Source organism: Haplochromis burtoni, unplaced genomic scaffold (assembly GCF_018398535.1).
Source record: "Haplochromis burtoni strain Fernald_Lab_line unplaced genomic scaffold, NCSU_Asbu1 Contig_208, whole genome shotgun sequence".
NCBI lineage: Eukaryota > Metazoa > Chordata > Actinopteri > Cichliformes > Cichlidae > Haplochromis > Haplochromis burtoni.
In genome coordinates, this window is record NW_024582569.1 from 196,390 (window position 1) to 214,517 (window position 18,128).

General features: G+C 41.9%; 1 protein-coding gene across 2 annotated transcripts in view; it reads left to right on the forward strand.

The window, feature by feature from the left end:
• The window catches only part of csmd2 (CUB and Sushi multiple domains 2), a 263,474-nt gene that overhangs the window by 149,212 nt on the left and 96,134 nt on the right, over positions 1-18,128 (forward strand). For both annotated transcript variants that reach the window (XM_042226362.1, XM_014338052.2), the window contains 10 exons: positions 1,026-1,220; positions 3,295-3,433; positions 4,813-5,000; positions 6,859-7,047; positions 7,643-7,759; positions 8,193-8,408; positions 9,334-9,522; positions 10,942-11,111; positions 11,245-11,401; positions 11,593-11,784. In XM_042226362.1, coding sequence (XP_042082296.1) covers positions 1,026-1,220; positions 3,295-3,433; positions 4,813-5,000; positions 6,859-7,047; positions 7,643-7,759; positions 8,193-8,408; positions 9,334-9,522; positions 10,942-11,111; positions 11,245-11,401; positions 11,593-11,784 — 1,752 coding nt within the window. The remainder of the gene's footprint in view (positions 1-1,025; positions 1,221-3,294; positions 3,434-4,812; positions 5,001-6,858; positions 7,048-7,642; positions 7,760-8,192; positions 8,409-9,333; positions 9,523-10,941; positions 11,112-11,244; positions 11,402-11,592; positions 11,785-18,128) is intronic.

Genomic DNA, 18,128 nt, shown 5'->3' on the forward strand with positions numbered 1-18,128 from the left:
CCACCCTTTGCACGAGCTCATTTGCAGACGCGACATCAACCAAGCCCAGGTGCATCTGGAAAGCCACAATGTGGACAACACATGGCGGCTAATGCATTAATTAGCATGCTAGATGAATAAATAAATAACCGTGCCGAACGAATGCCACGAGCAGTTAATTGAAGATGACGGTTTGTTCCTGAGAACAGTGTCATCTAACTGCAGGACGGTTTTTAAGGAGGTTGTGGGGCTGAGCACACAACTTTCATCATTCATGTTAATTAAGGACATGCCAAACTGTATTTAGGCAATTTCTAGCGCGTTAATGAATAAGATATTTGTGATGGATGAGGTGTAGCTGGCACTTGGTTTGGGTCCAGTAACTACAGAACAGGGATTCATCAACACCTACACGCGTCAAATACCTGCATGTGTTTACAAGAGTGAGAGTAAGTGAGAGAGATAGCAGCCGAGGTGATGTATTTGTTTACAGGCCGTGTTTCAGGGTTATGACTCTTCTTGTATGACTGTGTTTCTTTGTGCTCTTTCTACTTGAAATTTCATCGAGAGGCCTGATTGATAAAGTTGTGAGGCTGCATGAAAGCAATTACCCTTGTTTGTTTACCTCACGATTACTTCAGCAGTGTCATCTGGCACTGATGATCTGCATACGGTGTGGTTTCCCACCCTGTAGAATGACTGCAGCAGGGTGAATCAGTGTGACTAAGTGAAACAAATTCCCGCTTGTTACATGCTGGAGTGGCTAAGTGCTGACGGTACAATGACAGAAAAAGTTTTGTCTTGAAACTCGAGCAGTTATTTTGGAGTCTTTACACAGGACAGCATGTGATGTGGATTAATATCAGCAGAATTATAGACAATCTCTTTTTCCATTTCATTATCAAGCAAAGACTTTAAGCAACAGGGAAAGCATTTTTCCTGTTTATAGCTAATGTATTAAGTAGTCTGGTTTTTTTTCTAAAGTCTTCTAAAAGCTGACTCTGTACTCGTCACTAACCCCCATCTCTTCTCTGCACTTCCACAAGCGTTCCGCCACAACGAGTGCCCAGACCCGGGTGTGCCGGTTAATGGGAAACGCTTTGGAGAGAGCCTTCAGCTGGGCAGTTCCATCTCATTCCTGTGCGAGGACGGCTTTGTTAAGACCCATGGCTCCCTGACCATCTCCTGCATTCTCAAGGACGGCAATGTGGTGTGGGACAACGCTGTTCCTCGCTGTGAAGGTGTGTAAGAGGGCTCATGTGTACCGTTAGAAGAAGAAAAAACTTCTGATAGCTCATTACCCGGACTGTCCTGGAGGTATAACACAGCTAAACGGGAGAATATATCCTTCTGAAGGGGATTCTGGCCCCCAGACCTTATGCTTGACACCCCTGGCTTACCATTTGTGGCTGACACCTAAGCAGTTGAAGAGATTATTGGAGGAAAATGAATCCTTTTGCTAAAAGATGCCTGAAGAAAAATATGGAGCAGAACAAATGAAAACCCCTTCCTGGACAAACATACGTACAGCTGCACTGACTTCAAAGGTTTAGATTACACGCTCCAATCGCTCTTAAATATCCTTTTAACCATATTAGGGAAAGAACAAGTACATAAAATGTTACCAGTAATAAGGGAAGGTTGACCCAAGGGGAGCAGGGAAGTCAGAGACGATCTATGATCTACATTTCATATTGAAACAAATTGCTCCCCTGTTTCTATTTCTGCATGTAACAAAGAGCTAGAACCTTAGTGTTTATATTTTATTTATTCATTACATTTCTCTGTACAGCAGACTAGCAAATTGTATATATCAGAAAAAATCCACATTATTTATTTATTATATACTGCACCTTTGTTACCTTGGTGTTCACTCTACTAGTTACTTTATGTCCTTCTAAAAAGCACTTCAGTAAAATGTATGACCCTCTATACGCAAAATATCCAAGGTTCACAGGATGTCCTGAAGATAAAAGACTATTTGGTTAGAATAATAAAAAATTCTAACACACACACAAAAAAAGTTCAAAACTAAGTTCAGAATACGCCTTGCAAAAACAAACTAAGGAGAAAAAAAAAGAGATTAAAAGAAATATCTGTACCAGTTTGGACTTTGATGTCCCAGTCCCTCTGAATGCTTCTGCAGTTCTTATCTCCCAATGGTACTACCCAGCCAGCTATTTGCCTCAAATACCGCCAGAAAAAAAAGTTTTTGTCACCTCTTGTATACAAACGTTAGCAAACTTTGAATCGCGAGTAGTAGTTTTGATGGTATAGCTAGCTAAGTATGCAAAAATGTTATAAAATAATACTAATAATAGTAATAACTCCACCTGAATTAGATTTTTCTCAAATAGTTAAAGGAGATATAGTTAATTACTCCATTCTCAGTAACTTTATGTCAGTGACAGCTGAGCTCAAATTGAAGCTGGTGATGACCCGGAGGCTTTGTTCTTTCCAGTTTGTGATGCAGCGGCCATAATTTGCTTATATAGAGAGAGCTGAACAATCATCTCTGCCTGACTCAATACTCAATGAACTATCCCCAAGAAGTAGTTTAGTTTAGATAATACTCGCCATTAACTAGCCGCTTTAAGTGCAGTCACCATGGCTGGAGCTCCAAGGGACTTAATCAGGTTCTCTGTCTGTGATACACAAACGAGGCACCACTATTAAAACATGTCACAACCCCCACCACCCCACCCCAATGTGCCACAGCAGTTTTGTGTTCCTCCATCTATCATACCCCTGCGTTTGTAGCCTAATGCGTTTTATAGATGTCCTTCAGTATGCTGAGTTGGCTGATTAAATCATTCCACTTCAAAGGGAGCGAGGAGCTGGCACAGTAACGAAGCCGTCCACTGTGCCCGTGTGTTCTGGTTAAGGATAGGCAGTTAAAAGGAGATGCGGCAAAGAGAGCTGTAACAGAGATTAGGGTGCAGGAGAGGGGTCGGCGCACTCAAGTGTCTTTTGTGCTAGCGATCAAAGACGTCCCATTTCGTCTTTTTGATGGGAGAAGGGCTCGATGATATGTTTAAAACCCTGACTCCTTGCATAGGTGGCACACAAATGCTCATGTGCACACAGACACGCAAACACTGACACGCGTGTTCCGGGAGAAGCGGTTAACCTTGAAGCGCGCTGTCACCAGCTTCCATAAGATAAACCTTGGCAGCAAAAAGAAATGGGATGAGCCCCAGCTGATGCATGGGAACATCTGTGGGCAATGGCATACATCATCCAGGATAGACGTGCATTCATTTTTTATTTTTTAATCTGTTCTTTCTCTACCTCCATTTCATCTCTCTGTGTTAGCCCCGTGTGGAGGGGATCTGAAGGCTCCCAATGGAATCATCCTCTCCCCTGGCTGGCCAGAACTATACAAGGAGGCCCTTAACTGTGAATGGATCATTGAGGCTCCTCCAGGCTACCCCATCAAGATCATCTTCGACAAGTGAGTCACCCACATAGCAACTGCTCTTGTGCCAGCACTTTCTGTTTTCTCATAACAGGCTTGGATTTTTATTGCTTTTACCTTCTCACTGTATCACTGTGTTCTTATATCGTTATGTCTCACTTTAACCTCTCCAAACGCCTTTCCTTTATCGGAGTAATGCAGTAGATCTAATGCACTTCAACACATCCACCAACCAGCCAGGATAATACTGCTTTATTTACTAAAGTCCTTCAGAGGGGTTTGATGCTTTCATTTGATATCCTGAGCCCTAAGTACGCAAACACACACAATACAAAGGGCTATGTAAGTTGAGATGGTCTGTCAAGAGGGACTGTGGAAATGGGAGTGGATGTAATTTGTCCTGATGTTTGAGAGAGAGACAGTTGTAGGATCAAATGCTACATCAGTGTTTCACTGAGGCTCATCTTCGCTAACCCGGCTCATCCTGAGCGCTTCCACGACAGCGGGCCATGCAAAATGAATAGCGCGTAAATGTTTGTTGCTCTTTAATTTTTATGTAGCATCAATAAAATATCACAAACCGCTTCATTTAGATGACACGGTTCTGAAACTAAGCAATTTATTCACGCTTTGAAGATGAAGTGGCTCAGGCAACAAAGACAGAAACACACATACATGCTATTGAAATACTGTATACACCCACCAAAGCCAAATGTCTCAGGATTCTCCAAAAGCAGCATCACTCGCTTTTGTACATTTACCACTGTTATTACACTGACTGGCTAAATGTCAAAAATACGTTTTTAGATGGGATTCTCTACATTGCCTGTTTTTGGTTAAGACCATATTGATTCATTTACTTTACAAATTGTTCATTTCATCAAGTTTTATCAAGCTAGTCAAGCACAGATTAAAACATGAAGTGAAAATGAGCTCTTTGTCCACTCTTGATCTCTTTTCCCTGATAATTTAGCAGAAGGCAAATATATTTATGGAATATGAGAAACCTTATTTTTGATACAATCTACTAATGCAGATCTTACCTCTAGACTCCCGTCTGTTCGTTTGATATTCTGCTTTCGTGCTGCTTAATTTCAAATAAATGCACAGAAGTCCCAGTGGATATGTCACTGTTGTGTGATGGTGTGGAGCTCCAGGGCAGGCTCCACTTTGTCTGATTTGTAACCGAGCTTTGCATTTATTGTAGATCTGACTTAATAATGAAGACGATGAGGTTTGAATTGAGATACTCATGTAAGACAGACTAGTTCACATATACATTTTTAGCATGATTATGATTGTTTAGTTCTTTATTTTACCATTTCATTAATTTCAACAATCATACATAAAGTCATACATTATTGTCTCGGATCTTGTGAGGTGCAGTCAAAAAAAGCTTTGCTTTGTGTTTTCAGGTTTCGCACCGAGGTTAACTATGATGTCCTCGAGGTGCGAGATGGACGTTTTCCCTCTTCACCACTAATTGGCAGTTACCAGGGCACACAAGTTCCCCAGTTCCTGATCAGCACCTCCAACTTCCTCTATCTCCTATTCACCACTGACAAGAGCCACTCTGACATTGGCTTCCGTATACGTTATGAAAGTAAGGGCCTACCACGTTTGAACACAGTGACACAGGAAGCAGTTTGTTCACTTATTCACCACAGACGCTAAAAGAAATACATCTGTTGCATATACAGTGGGGGAATAATTATTTGTTTGCTCACTTATTAATAAATGAGCAGTCTCTAATTTACTGAAGAGAGACAGAACATCAAACAAAATCCAGGAAAACACATAAATACATACATAAACATTATAAATTGATTTGTATGTTATTGAGCGAAATATGAATTTGATCCCCTACAACCAAGACCAAGGAGCTGTCAAAGGACATCAGGGACGAAACTGTAGTCCTGCCAAAGGCCATTAGCAAGAAGCTTGGTGAGAAAGTGACTGCTGGTGCCGTACTTTCCTCATGGGGTGTGGATGATCATGAGAAAGGTGGTGGATCAGAATAAAACTACACAGGAGGAGCTTGCTAATCTGATTACACCTGGGACCAGAATCACCAAGAACACCATTGATCTCACGCTACACTGTGATGGACTAAAGTCTTGCAGCACTACCAAGGTCCCCCTGTTCAAGAAGCCTCATGCACATGCCCAACCTAAGTTTGCCCGTGAACAATGATTCAGAAAAGGCTAGGGAGAAAGTGCCAAAACTGAGCTCCAATCACCTGCTGTGATTGGAGGAAGAGAAATCCTGAGTATGTCCCAAGTAACACCATCCCCACAGTCAAGCATGAAGATGGAAACATTTTACTTGAGGGCTGTTTTTCTGCTAATTGAGGAACCAAAGAACAAGGCCGAATCATCGACAAGAACCTCCTTCCTTGAGCCAGAACACTGAAGATGGGTCATGGATGGACCTTCCAGCATGACACTGACCCCAAATCATCTCCAAGGAAAAAAAGAGTTGTTAAAGATGAAGCACGTTAAGTCCATGGAGTGGCCTAGCCAGTCTTCAGACCTCAGTCCTATAGAAAATCTGTGGAAGGAGTTGAAACTATGAGTTTCTAAGCAGCAGCCACGAAACCTAAAAGATTTAGTTTCTGTAAACAGGAGTGGACCAAAATCCACCTGTTGACCAACTACAGGAACTACAGTCTTACTGACTGTTCGCCAACAAGGGTTTCTTCGCCAAGTATTAAGTCATGTTTTTTGATCGAATACGTATTTCACTCAATGACATGCAAATTGATTTAAATAACCTTTATGCAGTGTTGATATTCTGTCTCTCTCCATTAAAATTAAACTATCATAAGAATTAGAGACAGTTTGTTTCTTTGGAAGTAGGGAAACTTTCAGATTCACCATGGGATCAAATAATTGTTTCCCCGACTGTAGATTGGGTAACCTATTTTCTGTACTGCACGTGTGAAAGCTATTCAGTTTTGGCTGTAGATGTAAATGTAAATGCACCACGATGCCACTGTTATTAGAATACGTATGATCAGAAAGAAAATGGGTTTTTCTTTCATATATTTCTGCCCTGACATATTGCCAAGCTCGAGACTGTATTTACACTCCCATGGTTTCACACTTACACATTTCTGCCTAGCCTCGTTCCCACCTTTGCAGCATATACTGGCAACCTTTTCCACTTTCTCTGTGGCTAAATCTTTGCAAAGCTTCAATAATTCACTATAAGCACAACTTCACCACGCGAGGTGGAGCGGAAAAGTACTTTGAAAACTTCTTATTGGTTCATTTCTGTGGAAAAATGATATTCGTTTGAATTATTTATAAGAATCGTTTGATAAAAGTAAACTGCCCTTCAACATTTGTTGACCTCCTCGTAACCCGTTATGATAATTACACTTGCAGGTGAATTCGGAGCCTTTTGTGTCTGCCTCTGATCAAATGTCATTTATCCTTTATTTTCTCTTCACTCTGCAGCCCTGCAGCTACAATCAGATCACTGTGTGGATCCTGGCATCCCTGTCAACGGGCAGCGACACGGGAACGACTTCTACGTCGGAGCTCTGGTGACATTTAGTTGCGACGCAGGGTACACGCTTAGTGACTCTGAGCCATTAGAATGTGAACCCAATTTTCAGTGGAGTCGCCCCCTGCCTAGCTGTGATGGTACGTTCCATAATATTGACCTAGAAATGAATGGTCCCCCTGCCAGATTTCTCCCCACTCATAAATGGGATTAAAGCTAAAGTCATTGTTGTGTGTTGTTAGAGATGAAACATGAGAAATCATTTTAAGCACTTTGCTTCATATTGCATCACATTTAAATAGCTATATATTCCTGAGTTATTATAAAATCCATATGAGATGATAACATTTCTTTCAAGGACTCTTGTTTTAGACTTTAAAAGTTTCTGCTTCATTTCATCAGAAATGTTTTATATGTGCGGCAGTGAACATACCCTTTGATGTTTCCCTTTTTCCTCGTCTGTAAATGCTTTTATATTTAAGGACAGTATTGATTCTCCCGTCCTCTCTGTAATGATATTGTTAACATCCACTCGGTCTTTTTGTGTGCCATCTTGAAGGGCACCTCTTGGAAAATGCATTCGTCCACATTGGAATTGCACAGACGGTTTTAGCATTTATTTATTTATTTGTGGGGAACGTTATTTCTGTCTTCGTGTCCTCTCTGATTTTGCTTCTGCGCTCATCTCTCTCCTTCATCCATCTTCCACTGTTTCCATTCGTCCCGCGTCACCAGCATTGTGTGGAGGTTACATCCAGGGCAACGCCGGCACCATCTTGTCTCCCGGCTTCCCAGACTTTTACCCGCATAACCTGAACTGCACGTGGATAATCGAGACCTCCCACGGCAAAGGTTAGCAGAGAAATTCTGTGTCGACACATGCGGCAGTCAAATTCAATTTCTGTTACAATGTCATTTCCCTCTACTGAGTGGCCTTTTTATTTTGCCGAACAAGCTGTCTTTGTAAGGCCGGGCTGCTGAGAGGCTGGCCTAAGGCTACGGCGCCATGGGATGATTCTCCAGCCTTTGGTCGAGCACTCATATCAAACTGACTGAGCCTTATTTGCAGATGCTTTATCTGCACAGGTGCAGCTGTGTTTGGAAAAGGATAGGGAATTTGTACTGAATGTGTTATGATATAGAAAATATTGTGTTTTCAATGTTTTTTTTTCCACCTTCATGATTATTATGTATGTGATGTTTATTATTATGCATATATAAGTTATGTAAAGATTTAAAAAACCCAAACATTTCAACAATGGCTCTTTCATCTCCTCGTATTCAGGTGTCCAGTTCACCTTCCACACCTTCCACCTTGAGAGCCCTCACGATCATTTATTGGTGACAGAGAACAGCAGCTTCTCTCAGCCACTTTGGAGGCTGACGGGCTCCACCTTGCCTCCGCCTCTCAGCGCAGGGCTGTTTGGAAACTACACAGCACAGATCCGCTTCCTGTCTGACTTTTCCGTTTCGTATGAGGGATTCAACATCACCTTCTCTGGTGAGAATAAATTTAGTTTTACGGATTTAAAGCCTTCTGAACTGTTTTTTGTTTGACTTCACAAATTTAAAAAGTACGTTTTCTGCGAATGAATGAAAACATATGCCATATCAGATAAATATAGGACAGTCTGCTATGAATTATCATCACTTTTTCTGTAATCCTACTCATTTATCGTGTACTTTCACTGGTCTGGTTCGGCCTTGTTAAGATCAAAGTGGGCTGCATGTGCCCCAGAACGTAAAATCTCTGCTTTAGAACATTAATCATGCATTTCTTCATGTATTTTTAATAATTATGGTTTCTGAAAAAGTTATTGATACAAACAGTCCTCTGGAAATCTGTGATTACATGTACTCAAGAATGAATAGTAAAATAGGTTAACACCAAGAAAACGGACTCATTTTAAATGAATAAAGTAGAAACGAGCACTAATGACCCTTTACCTACTGAGAGCATAATTTACCTCCTTTGTTCTCACAGCATTTCTAGATTTGAACATTAGGACGCCGAAGAAAGAGATTCTTATAAAATCTAATGAGATGTTATTGATGGCTTAAAATAGCAAGTGTGAATTCTTATCAGTGGCTGAATGGACGAAAGATTTAATGTTTGGAATGGTTTCATTACTTGCAAAGTCCCTTTGAAGGCTCTGCTTGAATAATCTTAATAAATGACATATGGGCTTCTGATCCTTAGACGTGAACTTGGGTTTAGAAGAAAAGTGTCATATTTCAGAAGGTTTAGCCCTCTTTTACTTTTTGAAATATTTTCTTAACTTTCCTAGCATGACAGAAGTCTTAATTAGCCCGTTTCACACATTTACACATCGCAGATAAAAAAGCCCCACACAGACAAAACTGTTATTACACTTTCTTTACTTGCCAGTGCTGAAGATTCATACTTTTTTCTCTCTATTTTCCAGATTATGATTTGGAGCCGTGCGAAGATCCTGGAATTCCACCTTACAGCACCAGAAAGGGATTGCAGTACGGAGTGGGCGATGCCCTCATCTTCTCTTGTTTCCCAGGTTACCGACTGGAGGGTCCAGCGAGGGTGGTCTGCTTAGGGGGCAGGAGGCGGGTGTGGAGCTCCCCTCTGCCAAGGTGTGTTGGTAGGTGGTCACATGCTTTATTTTGGCTTTTGTCACTTCCCCGCCTCCCCACCTCTCTTATCTCCCAATGCCATGCCAGCACATTAGCCTTTCGCCCTTCGCCACAATTAAGAAATGTACAGAAGTGTCAGTCACGTTAGACAGCGAGGCATTCCCCTTTCAAATCTCCTCATTATCATCCCTCCATACACACAAGTTTTGTCTCTTCGTTGGATAGCTTCCCAGAAACGGAGCTTTTTTTTTTTACTTTGTCCAAATTACATAGTGCCACCGTTCTAATGAGGACAGCATTAAACAGCTTAAATATGTTAATTATTGATCGTGCTTGTTGCTAATGCATGTGAAACATGTTGGGTCAGACTGCGAAGATGTAGGTCAGTGTGTTGATTCTGTGATGCAGCAAACCTTAATGGGCATTTAGGCTCTGATATGAAAATGAATTCATCTTAATGCTCGTAACGATAATGATAGGTGCATCAGTGACCATGGCAATCGTTGACCTACTTGTGTTTGTCCTCAGCGTGGCAGCTTTTAATAAACTAAAAGCACCATTAAAATGGAACTTAATGTGGAAACACTGGAAACTGCACGAATTACTTTATTTGCACATTCAATTTATTTTTTGTGTCTAAACTCGGAACGTAATTGGAACCGCAGATAATTGAACACGCTGCTGAAAACGAGCAATTAGACTCGAGTGAATAGCGTGATGGTGACGTCACAGTGCATTTCGGTTAATACATGATTTGTTTCTAAATGTTTGCTCGCAGAGTTTAGGCGTGTGTAAAGTAGGTCAGTCAATTTCCTGACAAAAACCTGCTCGCTCTGCTTTCTGTTTAGTTGTCTGAAGCTTTGGCTGCTGGTTTTCGGTTTGCCCTCCAGATGAATTCAGGTCTTTGAAGGATGGCACCAGAGACACATTTTGATATTTTCATACTGCTATCACTCTCAACCTCATTTTAGAAACTTGATTCTTCTCCACATGCCTCCAAGACAGCCCCATCACCTTACCTCATCTTACTTGGGTGCATTCTCAAAGTTAAAAAAGGAGGGTGCCTTTGTGGCCATTTAAATTCTGGCTGCCATTTTTTTAAGAGAAAACTTTGTCTTCCCCCAAGTTTCCCCCCCTGATGTGATTCAGAAAAAGTAATTTTCAGATAGAGCTGAAATTAGTGTTAATCGTATTCAGATTGCAGTGTGATTATGATGATGTGCCACTCAACATTCAGGTTTAGTCAGTGTCCATATTCCTCTCCCCATCACCTCTCCCATCTCCCCGCGCATGACAGCATGAATAAATACACTCGGAGTTTCAAGCATATAGCGATTGACATGTCCTCTGCTCTCTCCAACACCACCACCACCACCACCTCTTTCTCTCTCTCTCTGTCTGTCTCTGCTCTCTTACTTTTTCTCTAGCTGAATGTGGTTCATCCGTGACTGGTATGCAAGGGGTGCTGCTCTCACCCAACTACCCCGGTTACTACGGCAACAACCACGAGTGCATCTACTCCATCCAGACGCAGCCTGGCAAAGGCATTCAGCTACGGGCACGGGATTTCAGACTGGAGGAGGATGACATACTCAAAGTGAGAGGGTGGTGGGAGTTGTATCCTCCCCGTGTCTGTATGACGCCTTGTTAGCATATCTGCGTGCGTGCACCTGCTTCTCCTAATTCCAATACTTCCTCCCACTCTCTCTCTCTCTCTCTTTTCCGTCCAGGTCTTTGATGGAAGCAGTAATAAGGCTCGCCTGCTGGGGGTGTTTACAGGCAACGAGCTGCTAGACACAACCCTGAACTCCACCTCCAGCTCTATGTGGCTCGAGTTCATCAGCAATGCGGATAACACCAGTAAAGGCTTTGAACTACACTTCACCAGTAAGTGACTCACTCTGTTGTGCACACAAATACAATGTACTTTTTTTAAAATTCAGAGTCTTTTGAGTGTAGTTTGTGCTTGCTTTGTCCAATTTTTTCTTTGTTGCCTTTGGCGCATTAAAAGCACAACAATTCTTTCTTTCTTCTCCGTCCGAATTTGCCTCTTTTTTACCTCTCGCTCTCTGCTAAAGGTTTCGAGCTCGTGAAATGCGAGGATCCAGGTGTTCCCCAGTTTGGCTACAAGCGGGAGGACAAGGGTCATTTTGCAGGGAGCATCGTGTCTTACAGCTGTGACCCGGGCTACACCCTGAAAGGTCCTGAGGTGCTCACCTGCCTGAGGGGCGAAAGGAGGGCTTGGGACAGCCCCCTTCCACTCTGTGTTGGTGAGTATGATCGTTTTGAATTTGGCTGGAGATTTTTGAAGTTTGAAGTTTTGAGACAGCAAAGACTTTAGCCGACTGGGTGCTCTGTTTAGATTTGCACTGCATTTTTATAAGTTTGTTTTGTTTTGGGTTTTTTTAACCCAGGTTTTTGACATCTTAACATGCTAAATTCAACTGTTGCATACATGAATAATTACGTACTTCAATGCAAAAATAAAATAACTAAGGCTGAAAAAACTGCTTTCTGTCAGACACTGTTGATGCACACAAGGTGTCCTTTGGTGTTGGTGCCATTATGTACCAGACATAGCAACGATGGACATAGAGAGATAAGTTAAAGCGGTACCAGTCACTTGTTTGCCCTCTGGAAGACTTTCATTTGTAGGCAAAGTTTTTGAGGGGGGGTTGTTATTTTTAGTAGGGAGGTTTGCCCGTCCTTTTTATTTTCACTTTCACTCGCTGGTTAAATGGTAAATGGACTGTTTCTTAAACAGCACTTTCTTACTCGAGCACTCAAAGTGCTTTATACAACATGCCTCATTCACACATGCATTCATACAAGCACATTTTTTCTACCTCTGAGTTCTTTCTATCTAGCATATACACTCCAATCAACACAGTAAAAGTGACTTCAAGTTTAATATTTTGGAAAAGGATACTTTGACATGCAGACTGGAGCAACTGGGGGTCAAATCAACAACCTTTCGATCAGCGGGTGACCTACTGTACCTCGTGAGCCAAAGCCACCCCTGAAGCTACGTTAGTTTAGCAACCAAGATTACTTGATAAACTTTAGGAAAATATTGTGATTTCTATTAAAATACTTCCAACTCAGTCCTAATGTTGTTAGGGGCCATCATAGCTGTATCTCAGCATCAGTGGTCTGTGAGAATTTGGGGGAATTTCAGGGACATAAAAAAGTTATTTGAGCAATAAGGAGTAAAAAGAAAAAAAAGAAAAAGCTATTTAAACAATGACAGACATGATTGAGTGATCTGGAGTGAACAAACTAAAACTGTCTCAGAAATGTGGTGAAGTGGACCTATAATGCCGTATAATATAAATAGATATGTTTCCATATTCAAGTGCAGTGTGTAAGAGCATGACATGTTGTGTAGTATCACATAGTTTTACATCAGTCTATGGTATCAAGTCTTTCATCAGTGTGTAATTCCCTTTTCTTCCATTGCTATTTGTTACAATATATTGTATTAAAATCAGGCAAAGATTTCCAGTTAAAGTAGCATTATGTGTTGCATCCTCATATATTACAGCATTTATCTGTGTTTTCTTTATAGTTTGCACGGCTAATCCAAGCCGGCTTCAGTTTTTTTAGCTGATGTATGACCTAGTTCCTCTTCCTAATAACAATGTGAATATACCAGTTTGGAAAAAAAGCTCTGTGGTTTGTTTTAGCTCTGCTATTCTGGGGCATCCATTTGGTTGCTTTCCCAGCAATTCAGTGCATTATCTCATCCAAAATGACTGTGCTCTATTTTTTCTTTTTATATTCCTATTGCATCATGATTGCAAATTCCCCCTTTCACTCTGTTTTTTTTTCTAAAAAAAGACACTATATCAGCAGCAACCCTGAGCCCAGGAAGCAAGGTTTTAACCCCCCCGTCTGTACTCTGAAGACTTTCAAAAATGTGTTTGATGGAGATAATTTCATGAAAGTTTATCGGAAGATCCCTCTATTTTATTTTCAGAGTTCATCTACAAGTCACCTGTCACTTATTGCCAGCCACCGCAGACACTGTATGCATATATTCTGGCACACAGACATATAGATATATATATAGTATCATGCTAACCCACCCAGAGCCATTTTTTGGACATTGTCAGGAAGAAAACCAGGGAGACAGGCGTTCTTTGACATCAGCCAAGGTGATTAGAATAGTGTTGCTCTGCTCCCTTTCCGAACCAAACTGACAGGTAATTTCATGTCTGGATATAAACAACATTCGCCAAACTGTATTTCCCCGAACACGTTTGTCCTCCCGATGCTCCTTTCACTGCAGGTGATAGCTTAACATCCGGAGTGAATTTAGGAGCAGATGAGGGACTGTTTCTGCTTGTAATGGTGGGATTATTTTCTCGCAGTGAGGACACACTGAGCACAGATGGGAAGGGTATAGCGGGAAGGGCCAGGAAGGAGTTTAAAAAATGGGGGGGGGGGGGTGTGGTGTATACTGAAAGTCACAGAAGAAGAAATTTGCAAGGTTGAATCTCACACAGAACCTCCGATGTGGACACCGGGATGTTATTATTATTATGTTCGGGTATGTGTGCACATCTAATGTCATTCATAAATGATAACCCACTATACAGAAAACGAATGTTAAGGGTTCAATATTGAGGAAGGGTACAAGAGGTGATCGAAGAATAACCACACTGATCCGGCCGGGTGAAGTCAAACGATGATTTTAATGAATACACGCGTGGGAAGACCATTCTGTACACAGACAGCAATTGATCTTCGACTTAATCAAAGCATAAACAGATTTTTATAGCATCAGGGTTTGATTTACTGACGCCCCCTCATGCGTCACAGATACATTTTATACATACGTCAAATCAACACCACAATGACTTTTAAGAAGAACATCATCTTCTATTTTCATGGCCGATTCCTCCGGTCAACCTTTCAGTTCCTCTTTCTTGCCGAGACAACAAGGAACGGTTCCTCTTTCACCGAGACGCTTTCACAGTTCCAATCCAGACATGACTAATCTCTCCTCTAAATAAATCTAACTAATGTGTGTGTGTGTTGACCTCACTCAGCCTCTATATCACCTCTCACCTACTAACTGTCTGTGTCTTGTCCTTAAATGCTCTTTCTCAATTCACCTGTTGCACTTCTGACCTTTCACCAGAACAGAGGCTCATCCTTAGGTACAATAACCTGACTGAAACTACATGTACTATGTTGAATAAATGTTTTAATCAAGAACCTCTACTAAAAGTTTAATATAAAAATGACCTGATACAAATGTATTGTAAGCATGTATTGCAATTATCCTTCTATGTTCTAGTTTTCCCTCAGCATAATAAATGGCATCTTAAACACACCTCAACAATGTTTGCAGCAGTATTTGTAAAACCAACTGTGGCTTAAACAGTTCACTGCTTACTCATTTGCATTTTCACTCACACACACACCGTCTAAAAATAGCAGCAGCATTGCCTCAGACTCCTTTCACACAGAGATCTCTTTTTTATATTACAAAGACGTCTTATATTTACAACTACTGTCAGATCTGTCAGCTTTAGCGCCTAACCAATTTCGACAAATTTCAGTTAACGGTCTAACCGATAAAGTCCAACTTTTTTGTAATCAATTAACCAGTATCTGTCCAACAGTTTCTGGCCTCATCTCTAAAATCCCTAACTCAATTTAAGAGTGTCCAACACCCAAGGTCCAACCTTTGCTGCCCAAAAAAGCGCAGATTACCGTTCCAAACGGTAAAGTGGTCCAACCACTAGCTATTTTGGAGGTTCCCAAGTTCTCCCCGGTTGCCGACCGTACTAACCCTATTCGCCGATAGGTCAGGGCCAAGCGTCCTCGGCCAGGAGGGAGCATTACCTCCGAGAACTGCGCTTCCTACCAGTCCAACTGGCGTTCTTGAGTAATTTATAATACTTTGGAACAACAGTAAAACACCCAACAAAGTGTAAGACTGAAGCAGGTCCAACCTTATAACCAAAAAATAACCAAATTCCCTAACCTACTAAAATCATTTCCAGCAGTCCAACTGCTTCCCGCGGTCCAACCGCATTAAATCCTTTTAGCGGTCCAACCGCATTAAATCCTTTCCAGCAGTCCAACTGCTTTAAATCCTCAGTACTGTCATGAGATTCTCATCAAAATCAAAACAGACATCCACCAGTAATTTCAGTGAGTAGACTTAAATTTTATCATGTCCAATTTGGCACACTTTGGAAATAATTCAACAGGTAGTGCCTTACCTTTGGATAAGCCGGCCTATGCCCACTCACTTCGACCACTGGCACTCATGTCTGCCCGTCCGACCACCTTGGACCCCGGATTTCTCCGTCTAAACCTCCAACTCTCCCTCCTCAATAACCGGACGAAGCCCACAAATGTTAAGGGTTCAATATTGAGGAAGGGTACAAGAGGTGATCGAAGAATAAATTATGGTGGTTCACCAAGCCTCGGACCTCTAGGATCCTCACCCCCCTGTGGTCACCGAGATCTTCTGCAAAGGAAACAAAACACCTTTTCCTGCACCTCCCTAACTTATCCTATTTGGGACTTCTGTAATCAAAAGCCTGATCCTAATTATGTTCTTAACTTATTAACTTGTATTTATATATATTCTTCAACGTTACTCATAACTTTAAAACTCTTTAAGCGCTGCTTTCACGTTCGGTTGCTCGCTCTATTTTTCCCTTATCTGATCATCAACTTCCTGTACACAAACAGTCGCTGCTGCCAGTTCCTTCACTCTGACCTAAAGCCACCTTTTTAACACGAAAATCATTATAAGCGCCTATTCTACTTAACACGAGAGAGAGAGAAATTCCATATTTACAAAGCAGCAACATGACTTCATGGGTTTCATTTGTGATCATACTGAAAAAGCATTCTGGGAAAAAAAGGAAAAAAATAAAACCACTAAGACTGAGACAAAAGGAAGAGACGCTGAGCTGAACTTTGATGAATGTGGAGGCAGAGATTGAAGGGGTAGAGTGGTTCGGGGAGTTATACTGCTATGGCAGCATTGAGCGGTAGTTTCTTAGGTCATAAGGCAAGAAGAAAGCGATGGCTTTGTCTTACTGTGATAGATCACTGCCTTTTCAATCCACGAAACAGCAAGTTTTCTTCAGCACAAAAAAAGGATAAGGGGTAGGAAAAGCTTGAAAATAGACTGAAAGCCTCAGCAGGAGTGTGAAGAATGATATGTTCATATTTTTATTTTTTGGGTAAATGGCCTGTATTTGTATAGTGCTTTACTTAGTCCCTATGGACCCCAAAGCGCTTTACACTACATTCAGTCACACACACATTCACACACTGGTGATGGCAAGCTACATTGTAGCCACAGCTGCCCTGGGGCGCACTGACAGAGGCGAGGCTGCCGGACACTGGCACCACCGGGCCCTCTGACCACCACCGGTAGGCAATGGGTGAAGTGTCTTGCCCAAGGACACAACGACCGAGACTGTCGGAGCCGGGGCTCGAACCGGCAACCTTTCGATTACAAGACGAACTGCCAACTCTTGAGCCACGATCGCCCCACATCTTAATGTTTTTAAGAAACGTTTAACTATGGTGATCGTTGTTACTTAAATGCACACCAGTCAGGGATAACATTATGACCACCTGCCTAATATTATGCTGGTCCCTGTTTTGCTGCTATAACAGCCATCACATGTTGAGACATGGACTCCACTAGACCCGTGAAGATGTGCTGTGGTATCTGGCACCTAGATGGTATTGACAGAACCTTTAAGTCCTGTAAGTTGTGAGATGTTGCCTCCATGGATGTTTGTCAAAGAAAGATCCACATTGATGGCTCGACCCAAGGTTTCCCAGCAGAACATTGCCCAAAGCATCACACTGCCTCCGCCAGCTAGTACACCCTGGTGTTTTCCAGGTAAACGACGCACATGCACCCAGTTAGCCACATGATGCAAAAGAAAACAGAATTTATCAAACTAGGCCAAGTTTTTCTATTACTCCGTGGTCCAATTCTGATGCTCACATACTCATTGTTGGGGCTTTTTCAGTGCACAGAGGTCAGCATGAGCACCCAGATTGGTCTGCAGCTATGCAGCCCCAAACACACTGCGATGCTCTGTGTCTATTTTGGCACCTTTCTATCAGAACCAGCATGAACTTTTTCAGTAGTTCGAGCTACAGTAGCTCATTCGTTGAATCGGACCACGCAGGCCATCACTCAGCATTAGTTTACCACTGTTACTTTTGATAGATACTGCACCGCAGACCAGAAACAGAACAGCTGCAGTGTTGGAGATGCTCTGACCCAGTCATCCGGCTATCACAATTTGGTCAAACTCGCTCAAATTGTTGTGCCTGCCCATTTTCCTCGTTTCTAATACATCAACTTTCAGGAAAAACTTTTCATTTGCTCCCTGATATATCCCATGATAAATGGGATATTTGGAGATAAAGTATCTGAATTTCAGGAGCGGGACCATACCTCCAAGCACACTCTCTCCGGTTCTTATCTATGTATGATCCCCCAGTTCTACCCCACTCTCTCTCCCGTTTTCAATTCTTTCACTTCTATTTAGTACATGGGGATCTGCCAGGCTCGGCTCACTTCATGTTTAAGCCATTCATTCACCTTTATCTA